Source organism: Girardinichthys multiradiatus, chromosome 18 (genome assembly GCF_021462225.1).
Source record: "Girardinichthys multiradiatus isolate DD_20200921_A chromosome 18, DD_fGirMul_XY1, whole genome shotgun sequence".
NCBI classification, from domain to species: domain Eukaryota; kingdom Metazoa; phylum Chordata; class Actinopteri; order Cyprinodontiformes; family Goodeidae; genus Girardinichthys; species Girardinichthys multiradiatus.
This window is the reverse complement of record NC_061810.1, coordinates 24,526,308-24,536,980: the sequence shown is the minus strand read 5'-3', so window position 1 is coordinate 24,536,980 and position 10,673 is coordinate 24,526,308. Positions and strand designations below refer to the sequence as shown.

General features: G+C 39.4%; 1 protein-coding gene across 1 annotated transcript; it reads left to right on the top strand.

Moving 5' to 3' along the window:
• Positions 1–2,140: 2,140 nt before the first annotated feature.
• Positions 2,141–9,249, top strand: zgc:114130 (uncharacterized protein LOC570332 homolog). The gene is made up of 2 exons (XM_047390651.1): positions 2,141–2,463; positions 6,559–9,249. Exons 1-2 carry the CDS (start codon positions 2,410–2,412, stop codon positions 7,759–7,761), a joined length of 1,257 nt encoding a protein of 418 aa, XP_047246607.1. The 5' UTR covers positions 2,141–2,409; the 3' UTR covers positions 7,762–9,249.
• Positions 9,250–10,673: the final 1,424 nt, after the last annotated feature.

The following is a 10,673-nucleotide window of genomic DNA, read 5'->3' as shown; positions in this document are numbered from 1 at the left end:
CTAATGTGGGAAGGCAATTAAACATTATTTGTGATATGATTAAGCATTGTTCATAGAACACACAACAAAACTAACCCACTAACTAGTAAACGTATGGTTTATTAGCGACCTTTGACCCCCTTACTGCCGGAATTTATTTACACTTATATTTTAAAAAAAAGTTATTTTGTTCTAGGAGTCAAGCAGATTGCAAATAAGGTACGTTGATCTCACAACTGAAACTAGCAGTTTTACTTTCTTTCTCTTAAACCAAATAAGAGTTCAATTGGCTGAATGTTTCAGAATAAGGTCTTGCTTGGAAATCCACACCTATTCAATTTTCAAATTCTTATCAAGAATTTACTGCTACATTTTTCATCGGATATGAATTTCTTGTCAATAGAAATATCAGAAATATATTTACGGACAAATGTTGATGTGTTCATCACTTATTTTACCCACTGCATAATAAACTAGTCTTCGATTTTTGACACTAAAATACCCCTTAACTTGTTTTCCATTTCAAAATAAAGTTATAAAGCCTGTTAAGCTTCCAAAGTCAAAAGAAAGATGGCACACAATCTACAGGCTGTGTAGATTTGACCAATTGCATCACACACACTGGCCTACGGGAGGGTTAAACTCATACACTCACAAACCCAAGTACACTCACAGAAACACACACACTCAACAAGAACCAGTTGGCTGGGTCAAAAGAAAGCTTTTTGGCTGGCTTTGTTCTCAGCTGATCACATCTTTCTGAGGTGGCAGAGCTTTGAGTTGGATTCAAGTACTTACAGACTTTTTCAGGAGAGAGAGCATTTAAACACTTTTTTTTCCTTTTCCAATGCCTAAAAAAATTTAAACCAAAATCTTAAAACATTGGTGGGAGGATTTAATTTTCTTTTCAGGGTCCTGTGCTGTTTTTTCTAGCCTGGATGGTAGGTTTATAGCCAGCTGCAGCTACTACATACAGTGATCTTGTAAAGTTACAGCTTGCGATAATACATTTTTCCTCTAGCGACTTTGCAAGATAGAGAAACACACTCGTCTGTGAGTGAAAGTGGAAATTTTCACACACCTGCCTTTACATTTGAAATTGAAGCAATTTCTCCTCTTTTTTCTCAGTTTCTCTCTCCAGAGACTGTTCTTCTTAACCATTTGTCCAGGCATCCTCTTATCTACCTGTTTTCCTCTGTTTCTGGTGTAATACTACACACTTCTACATTTGTTTAGTCTGTTTCGTGTAGCTCTTTGTGTTCAGGCTGTTTCTTGGGGTGTCAATACTGTTACCTGTATAGGGCACAGACTTTAAGAGAAAAACTTCAAAAAGTTGGAATTTTCACAAATATTTTTAGACAATTTGAAAAAAAAAACCTGATTTTGACAGCACAAATCTTTGGTTTTGTTATGCAAACAGAATCATAGGAAGGACCACCAACTCGACAGTCAATTAAACTCTCAACAAGGAGATAATCTGGCCAAACAAGCTTCGTGACATCGTGCCATTGGTACCTTTAGTCGTGTGAACAAGTCCTACTGGAAGATGAAATCAGCATCTCCATAATACTTGTCATTAGCAGAAAGCATAAAGTGCAATCAAATTTCCCTGGTTGATGGCTGCACAATGGACGTCAAACGACTTGGATTGTCCCCCTCCACTCATACCTACACAATCTGAGATCTTGATTTCCAAATGCTAAATTGTATTATATCTAAAATAAGCAACATCTACGTCCTAGTTCTCATTAGCTTGGGTAAGACACTTCTGTTGTCTGGTTCAGGAGCGGCTTAAACACAGGGAATGCAAAAGTTGTAGCCCATGTGCTGGATACATCTATTTTGTGGTGGCTCTTGAAGCACTGACTCTAGCCACATTCCTCGCCTTGTGAATCTCTCAAATGGCCTTTTCTTCAAAATCATTTGAAGATATCGCTGCTGATATCGCTGTTGCTTGTGACCCTTTTCATCCACATTTTTTCCTTCCACCCAACTTTCAGTTAATATTCTTGCTAGCTTCTTTATCAATGATCATATGGCTTACCCTCCTTGTCAAGACGAAGATGAGAGACACCAAACCTAACAATGCAGATGAGCCGAAGGTTCGTATTAAAGCAAAACGTGCTTCTTTAACACCTACGCAGTGCCATAGGCTGATCTCCTTCAAATGAGCTATTTCACTCTGTGTTAAAGTAATGTTCGTATAAGTTTCGTGAAGTGAGTTGTTTTGGAGCTGTGCATACTTTCAGATTTCTGTGGGAGGAGCCATGTTAGGTTTTAAATCCACACGTGGTCTGCGTCTCAGCGCTTGTTTAGCAGCAGCTCCTGCACGGCCAGAAACTTCTGACCAAACTCATGCCAGCGCACTGCACACGTCTGCCGCGGCAGGGGTAAACTGGACCAGTCCGAGGCTCTGATTACTCGGCAAAAATGCCATCTCATCCTCTCAACCAGTTTTCCGAACTGGAAGACCTAATGAGCAAGGTAAACGGAACCGGGGGCGGAAAAGCGCAAAAGAAAAGTTGAGCGGAGGGACAAGTTGGTTAGCTACAGCTCTGGAAGGTGTTAACGTTAGCTTGTTAGCTGTTCCCTGAACTCTACAAATAGTTTACGGTCTTGTTGTTTTCACGTTTTATAGCCTTGTGTTACGAATAAGGTCGTCTTTCAGGTTCGAGGCCCAGTTTTATTTCTGTTGCTACTGTGTTTTGCCTGCTAATTTAAAGCTAATTTGTAACTCGGAGCGGTGTGGCGCCTGTTGACCAACTTCTTCATAACAGCGGCCTATCTGCAAACTATTTGGGCAACATTCTTACAACTTTTTACCCTCCGAGTGTAAAAAGTTGCCTATTACAGCGGCCGAACTACTATTTCCTGCCTTTTCGTGCTACATTTGATCTAAGTGGCCGACTTGAAGAAGCAAAGTTGAATCAAAACGGCTGACTGTGGTTTAAGAGGCAAAGTCAATATAGGTTGTTCCTAAGGATTTTCCCTTCATTTTCTCCTAGTTTAGGCTACAGTCATTATGTGACAGCTCCTATTTCTGTTGCTTTATACTGTAGCTTGTTTTAGCTTTATACCCAGGTTGGTTTAGGTTTAAACTTCTTTGGAGAGCAGCAGCTGTTATCCATGTGGATGACACTGGACTCTAAACGTGCTTTTTTGTTTGGCATTAGTTGCTTGTACTAGCTTTGTTTGTTTGTTTGTGATTATGAAAACAAAAGTACCCGTTATAGTTCTCCCATGTACATTTATTTTATGTTGACATAACTGGGATCAGCAAAACACTAGAGAAGCACTAATCAGGATTGTGTGGCTAATTTTTGATTTTCAGGTTTAGTGTAGCTTTGACCGATTCTGATTTCTCATTAAAAAGAGGTATATTTACAGCATTTTCCATAAAGTGTTTTCATTGATGAGAAAAAAGATCAGATTTCTTAGGATCCAACCAGCCAGTCACTGGTCAGCATGGATCAAGCCGAAAATCATCCACTTCAGGACATGAGCCAGTTTCTTGGTGCATCTCAGCAAATGACTTAAGTAAAATCAGTGTGAGCCCAATAAGGGGTTTTCTTTATGCTAACCTTTTAAACAAATGAGCCATCTATGGTTGATATGTCACAGGTATTAAAGTTTATTTGGCTGCGATTTCATTTATTTATTTTTTCTCTCTCTCAAACAATTGTCAATGTTTTTGGTCTGGTATCAACATTTTACTATTTTCTTACTAACAAACTGAAATCAACCTGCTGTAGTTTCTTTCTCATTTTCTGCTCCCCTTTGCATTAAACTACTGTATTGGGGCCATTGTAAGTCAAAGCATACAAGTAGTGTGGCCACTGAGGAGTAGATTTCCACAAAAAACGTAGACATTTCTGCATTTATTTTACATATTTACAAGAAACAACTTGAATATGCTGTCACAAAATAGTAAATTCACAAGAAAAAAAGGACAATTTTCTATGATTTTAAAGGCATAAATTTAGCCTTTTTAAAACTATGATATTCTGACATTGTGAAGTCATAAGTTTGCATTAAAAAGAAGTGGTAAATTTATAATCTGTGCATCTGGATATTTTCCAAAGTGTACATGGACATCTGGGCTCTTTCCCTGTATCAGAACATCTACTAGGGGGAAGATCGCAATAAGCGCCTCGACCGGGATCTGGAATACACGCCTGACACTTTTGACCGAGAAGCTACAACATGGCCACACAGAGTCTGCACCTGAGAGAAGTCAGTCTGATAAAGGAAGAGCCCGAAAGTACCGCTAACTCTGGAAAAATATCCACATGAGCATCTGATAAAATTACCACTTCAACCTTAGTGAACATCTAGCATTTTTTTGCCTTAATTGTCTGACTTTATAATCTTAGTAAACTTATGAGTTTTTTTCATGCAAATTTCCGACTTCATAATGTCAGAATATCCCTAGTTTTAATGTTATAAAATGATGCCTTTAATCACTGAAAACTATCCTTTTTTTCTTGTAAATATGTGAAAGTTTTGTTGGTGTAAATTTACTCCTCTTTGGCCACATTATGTATATCTATTTCTTTTTTTTTTTTTTTCTAAAATAGCTCTAATACTCGGTAGCATTAAACTGGGGCAATTTTTGGTGTTTCCAAGTTGGCAAGCACCAGTAAACTGGTGATTGTTTGGCTCCAGGAAAGAGGAAATAACTTTTCATCAGAAGCTGGGGGATGGGCTCATGGAGACAAGCAACCAATAAAAATGTTTGAGTGACATGTTTAAAATACCAACTTGGTGCTGCATAATTTAAGACGAAAGACGGTAAAAATATAAAGCTTAATGTAGGAAAACATTAGCTCATTGTCGCTCATCTTGGAGGAGTTAAGTTTGGTATCAACCATTACAGAGTTTGAGTGTATCCACTGCTTTGAGCTGCACCTGCAGTGGTTATTTTCTCCAGAGACGCCATTTTTAACTCCGTTCTTAAAGCTGCTCACTTGTGTTTAAAACGCCATCAATACATTGAGGTGCTTGATATTAGGGCATCCATCTGCAAGAATGCAGAGATAAATTGTGATGTGTTGGGTAAACTAACTGCCTGCACTGTGATCCTTCATGAAAAATATAAAATGCATGATCAAACATCTATTAGACGAGGCATGGATATGGTTGCTCCAAGCCAACTCCCTTGCTGTACAAAACTGAAATAATTGAACTAGTGGGGAACTGGCTCTACCATCAGCCCTAGTTAGTCACTGGAACGGCTGTGTTGGAGAAAAAAAAAAAACTTTTTTTGGAGATCTGGAGGTGGAGCCTTTTTAGCTCGCACCCATGTATTCTTTACACATCTCATACTTTACATCCTCTAAAGGTGAGAGATCCTTAGACGGATAGTTACAGCAGAGCTACGTGCTCTCCTATTGTTAGTTGTAAATTATTGTGCACTAAATTTCAGATGACGGGACACTAGCTATTAGCTGCATAATTCATGTGGCTGTGGTGCCTTTTCATGTCTAACATCTACCCTGTCACAGCAGCACTATGCTGCTCGCTCTACACAGTGATATATGTAAAGCTTTCTAAAACTCTTCAAATCTACAGCAATTAATAGCTTTGTTTCTAAATAAAAGATGTCCAGCCCCTAAAATTCAAGTGAGAACTGTTAATATTTAACTGTATGAGTTTTTAGATTAAAGTACCGGCGCATCTTGACAAATGCAATGTTGATTTTTAGCATTTCAATTAAAAAGTACATGGTGATACATTTGTTCCTGTTTATTTTGCTCTTTGTGGCTTACAGCTAACGAAAAGCCAAACTTCAGTTTCTCCAAAAATTAGAAAAGGATCTATGACCAATAGAGATTTTTAACATGTGCACCGAAGCAAAGAAGGTAAGCACTGAAAGGTCATTGCTAAGCATACTGGCTGTTAAGAGTACTGGATGCAAGCATAATAATGGAAAGTTAAGTGGAAGGGAAAAGTGTAGTAGCCAAAGGGTTAGATACCTTTTACATCAAGACAGAATCTCATATTTTATGTGATAAGCAAATACACATTATTTTCTAGGATGTTGTATATTTCAAGTGTCATGCATTCACACTCTGCATTTGCCTAGCTGGATGGGCTCGAACTGCCCTTAGTGCCCACAGCTGTTGTATGTTTTCTGTGGTGTTATGTCAAATGCATACTTTTATCTTTCTGTTTTGCACAAAATGAAAGGAAACACATTTTTAACTTCGTTGTTAGTAGTAGTTAGCCTGGTTACTGATCAAAACGACTGGCAGATCCCAACAGGATAATAGAATAATGTTGCACAAATCTAATGCTGACTTTCAAAGTAACTCAAACAGTTCAGAATATTATTGGTTCAGAATAAATCGTTCGATTTTAAGTTTAGGTCCGACTTCTTTAGTAGCGCAAAACCACTTTGGGTTAAAAGGTGCTATTATGATACAAAAGTGTCACATAAAACACAGTTGTAAGGATCTCAGGTCCGTTAGCATGCTGATTGTGACCAAAAACTGAAACATTTCTATTCTAAAGAGGGTGAAAGAAGTCATGTTGTGGTTCAAGTTAAACAAGTTTTTTTTTTTTTTTTCCTTTTTACAGAATTTTCTCAGTCTTGACCTCGGAGAGCAGAACAGACCGCCTCCCCCTCTGAATCTGGCCATGAGTCCTCCAGGCTACGTCAGCGAGCTGTCCAGAGGCGCCTCGTTTTCTCTGTCCTGCCTGCTTGCTGATTGTTCAGAGGACCCGGTTCCGACCTCCAGCCAGTGGGGACAGCCATCAGAAAGCCCTGTCCCCTCCCAGCTTGCTGCTAATTCTAACCAGTGGGGAAAGTTTGGTTTTCTCTCTCAGCGCTCCATCAGCCTGGTGGAGACGAGGAACATACTGGGAGCAAGTCTAGACTGGTCCAGGGCTGAACTGAAGACGCCACAAAGTGAGATGAGCCCCACTTTACAGGCTGCCACATCTTCATCCAGCTCCTCATCACGCTACAAAACCGAACTCTGCAGATCTTTTACAGAGAACGGCCTGTGCAAGTACGGCGGGAAGTGTCAGTTCGCTCACGGCCCACAAGAGCTGCGCGATCTTAACAGACACCCAAAATACAAGACTGAGCCTTGTCGCACCTTTCACACCATCGGCTTCTGCCCATACGGGATCCGCTGTCACTTTATCCACAACAGTGAGGAGGAAAAGAAACCCACGTTCTCTCGTTCTTCCTCATCATTCTCCTCCTCCCTCAACATTCCTCACCAACCAGCAGGTTCCTCCTCTACCTTGCGCTCACACAGGCCTCCTCTCGTCAGGCAGAGCTTTAGCTTTGCTGGATTTCCTTCAGCTCCTCAGTATGTCCTCCAGTCTGTCTTGAGCGACCACACTCCTCCCCCTCCTGCTGGAGGCACTTTTCCATCCAGCTCATTCGGTTCTCCTACATCCTGCACTGACCTCTCTAGCGCCTTTCTGGAGATGGATTCTGCCTTTGAGGCGTCCGGTGTTCAACAGTGCCAGCCCTCCGCAGCTCACGTCACCCAGGCCCACCTGCGATCTCCCTTCCTGCCTTCCCCTGACTCCGGCTACTCCCCCAGCGGACTGTCTCCTACCAGTTCGCCCCCCCTTCGACAGAGCCCCAGCGCCAACGATGTCCTCTTGGAGTCGTTGGGCACCCGCTCCCTCTCCTACACCTCTCTGTCAGACCAGGACGGAGGCAGCTCCACAAGCTCGCTCAGTGGATCCGAATCCTGCGGTGGGAGTAACGACAGCAACGGGAAACGCTTGGCAGTGTTCAGCCAGCTGTCTGTTCCTTAAGATGCAGCTACTTGCTGCCTATAAGCCTCGGAGCGCTTTAAAATGAAAACACGCGCCTGTTCTCACCTTTTTAACCTCAGTGTATTTCAACCTGACCGACACATAAGACATTCTTTGCACCCTGTGTGGCATAAAGCAAAACGAGGACTTTACGGCAGACTCAAAACACTTTACAGCTTTCTCTGTGTAGATTTATGTGGCTAAATTATCACTCCAGCGCACACGAGCCACACTGATGCCTAAACTAGAGAATACATATCACAGAAGTTTTTTTACATTGAAAAATAGGCTTTTATTCTTTATCTAAATAGTTTATGTGGCATAAAGGCAAACTGCCAAAAAAGAATTGTGATCAGTGTGACCAGCTTGATTCGAGCGCAACCATAAAATCCTTCATTTACTTGTTTAAATGTCTTATGAACGGTTTGTAGTACGAGACGAAGCCAAAGATGACATGTTTTTGTAGTTCAGACCTCTTGATTACGGTGGAACAAATGCAGAGCAGCCAGCGTTCAGGAGTTTGTTCAGTGTTGTTTATAAGCTTGTGAAATAGTTTTTGGTCGATGTTTTCTTTTTTTTGTTGTAAATGTGCAGTCTGAGGTGATGTTTAGATTACTGGCTTCAAGCCTGAACGTTGGAGGTTTTTTTTTTTCTTTTAAACAATGTGCCTATAGCGTTGTTTTTATCGGGTCCTGTTACATTGTTGAGCCAAGATTCTAATGTGTTTGGAGAGATGGAAATGGAGGCGAGGCTCAGCTTTTTTTTTTTTTTCTCCTATCAAGCATTAATTTAAACTATCTTGGTGTTTTCTGGGCACCAGCCAGTAGGCACTGGTAACATGTCTAATCAGCAAATGTAAGCTACACTTTCAAGCATATATGAGATGCCAATTATTGGCACTTGGCTTTGAAAGTTTCAAGTGAATCCTTAACAGCTTTTTTCGCCCCCATTTTAGGTGATAACGGTGTATTTAAATAGTTTTTTTTTTGGTTTTACTCTCTCCCATCCACAGGTGTACCATTACATCTTCATCAGATGTTTTATTTATATTCGCCTTGTTGCATTTCTCTGTCATTCAGCATTAATCCTTGTTGTTACGGCTCCTACTGTTCTGATAAGATCCACTCGAAATGTGTCCGTTGCCTTACTGAATTAGATCTGGCATACTGTAGAGGTTTAGGGTACGTATGCTTAGTGTTCTAGATACATTACTCGGCTGTTTATTTTGTGTGCGTGTTTACAGTGTAGTTTGTTAGACGAACGGGAGTCATGATGTTCCTGGTCTGTTTAAGAATTGCCTTTTTCGTCGACAAGTTCGAGACCTGTTTAGAGATAAAGGTGATCATCTTTAGTAAATTAATTTCTTTAATTTATTTTAACGTATTTATAGAGGACTTCTCAGTTGATGCTTGTATTGAGTTTAATATATTTGGATTTCTGCTGCCTTTTTTTTTGTACTGAAAATAAAGTTTTTCTTTTTTAAACATAGGTTGTGACTTTTTTTTTTTTTTTTTTTTTTTGGTGCCTTCTCAGTTAACCGACCTCAGTTAATGAGGCAGAATATGTGATTTCCTTTTGCTTCATCTTTTTGCATAGTTTTTGCAGGTGTTGGCTTTGCTGCAGCCTGTATGCAACAGTTGCCATTCACAGGGTTTAGGGTGCAGGAAGGAAGGAAACAGGAAATGAGTGAACCGTCATATCTGGTTTACTGTTGACTGCATTTCCCCAGTGACCGAGAACGGTTTAGGTTAACAGTATACACATGAAAATTATTTTAACACCAACCTTATGTCTGATTACAAATTTTACATTTAAAGTTGAGCTTTTTTTTTATTTATTAAAAATATATAGTTGCAGCACTTTTCACTCTTGCAATAGGAGTTCGTTTTTAAGAGTAATCAGAAGATGTCTAGCACAGAACCGGGCTGTTTATTAAAAAGCTGTCCCTTTTTTAAATTGAAAGATTTCTTAATTTTTATATAGATGGATATATTTCTCTCAAGATTAATACATTAAGAGAAAATATGCATGTTTAATCCATCAAGGACAACTGGTGGAAAGGATGACTGGTAATTTTAAAAGAAAAACTAAGTACACAATCTTGGTGTCCACTGTTAAGTTGTAGGTATTAATAAGTCGGAGGACACCTGCTCAACATAAACAGGTTAACAGGTTACAATTACATCAGTTTGGCCTGCCTACAATGATGCTGGATCCAGTCTTGACTTTTGATCCCTGCTGTTGGGATTCTGTCTTGAGATATCCTTGTAGAGCAAATCTGTCCTGGCTCATGTAGGCAACCAGCTTCTTTACATCGTATGCCTGAAGAAAAACAAAATCATATATGGATAAATTTATAGTTAAAGGTTATTACCCATAAACTAAGCTATGAAACATACTAATGATCCCAATAATCTGGATATTTTGTTTGAAATAAAATATGATTTTTTTTTTTTTCCAACTTTATTTTTTGTCAAAACACCAGAAAAGTTGTGAATGAGACCTTTTGATATTGAATTCTTTGCAATATAGAGAGAACTGAATGTATAGTACTTTTTGTATTTTTAGATACATATATGATTTGTTTTGATTAAAGTACATTAAAAGAAAACTAGACTAAACCACTGCAGAATAATTTCTAAATCAGCATTAGCTTAGACATTATTGCCAAGGAAAATTAAATGAGAATAAAATAAATTGCTTTAATCAGCAAGAAGCACCGGAAACCGAGACTTGAGCATCAGGCAGCTGTTTTTATACTGAGTTAAATTACACACAGACTATATGGACTATATATTAATTAGTTAACTTCTGAATGCACTGATTTTATATAGGGGTATCAGAATAAAAGGGGCTCAATATGAATGCATGCCACACCTTTCAGATTTGTACTTGTAAAAACTTTGGAGAGC

What these genes read in the sequence shown, in the direction of transcription:
- zgc:114130 (XM_047390651.1), top strand. Translation starts at nt 2,410, where the DNA reads ATGCCATCTCATCCTCTCAACCAGTTTTCCGAACTGGAAGACCTAATG. An exon ending in TGGAAGACCTAATGAGCAAG is followed by an intron (nt 2,464 to 6,558) that starts GTAAACGGAACC and finishes TCCTTTTTACAG; the next exon opens with AATTTTCTCAGTCTTGACCT.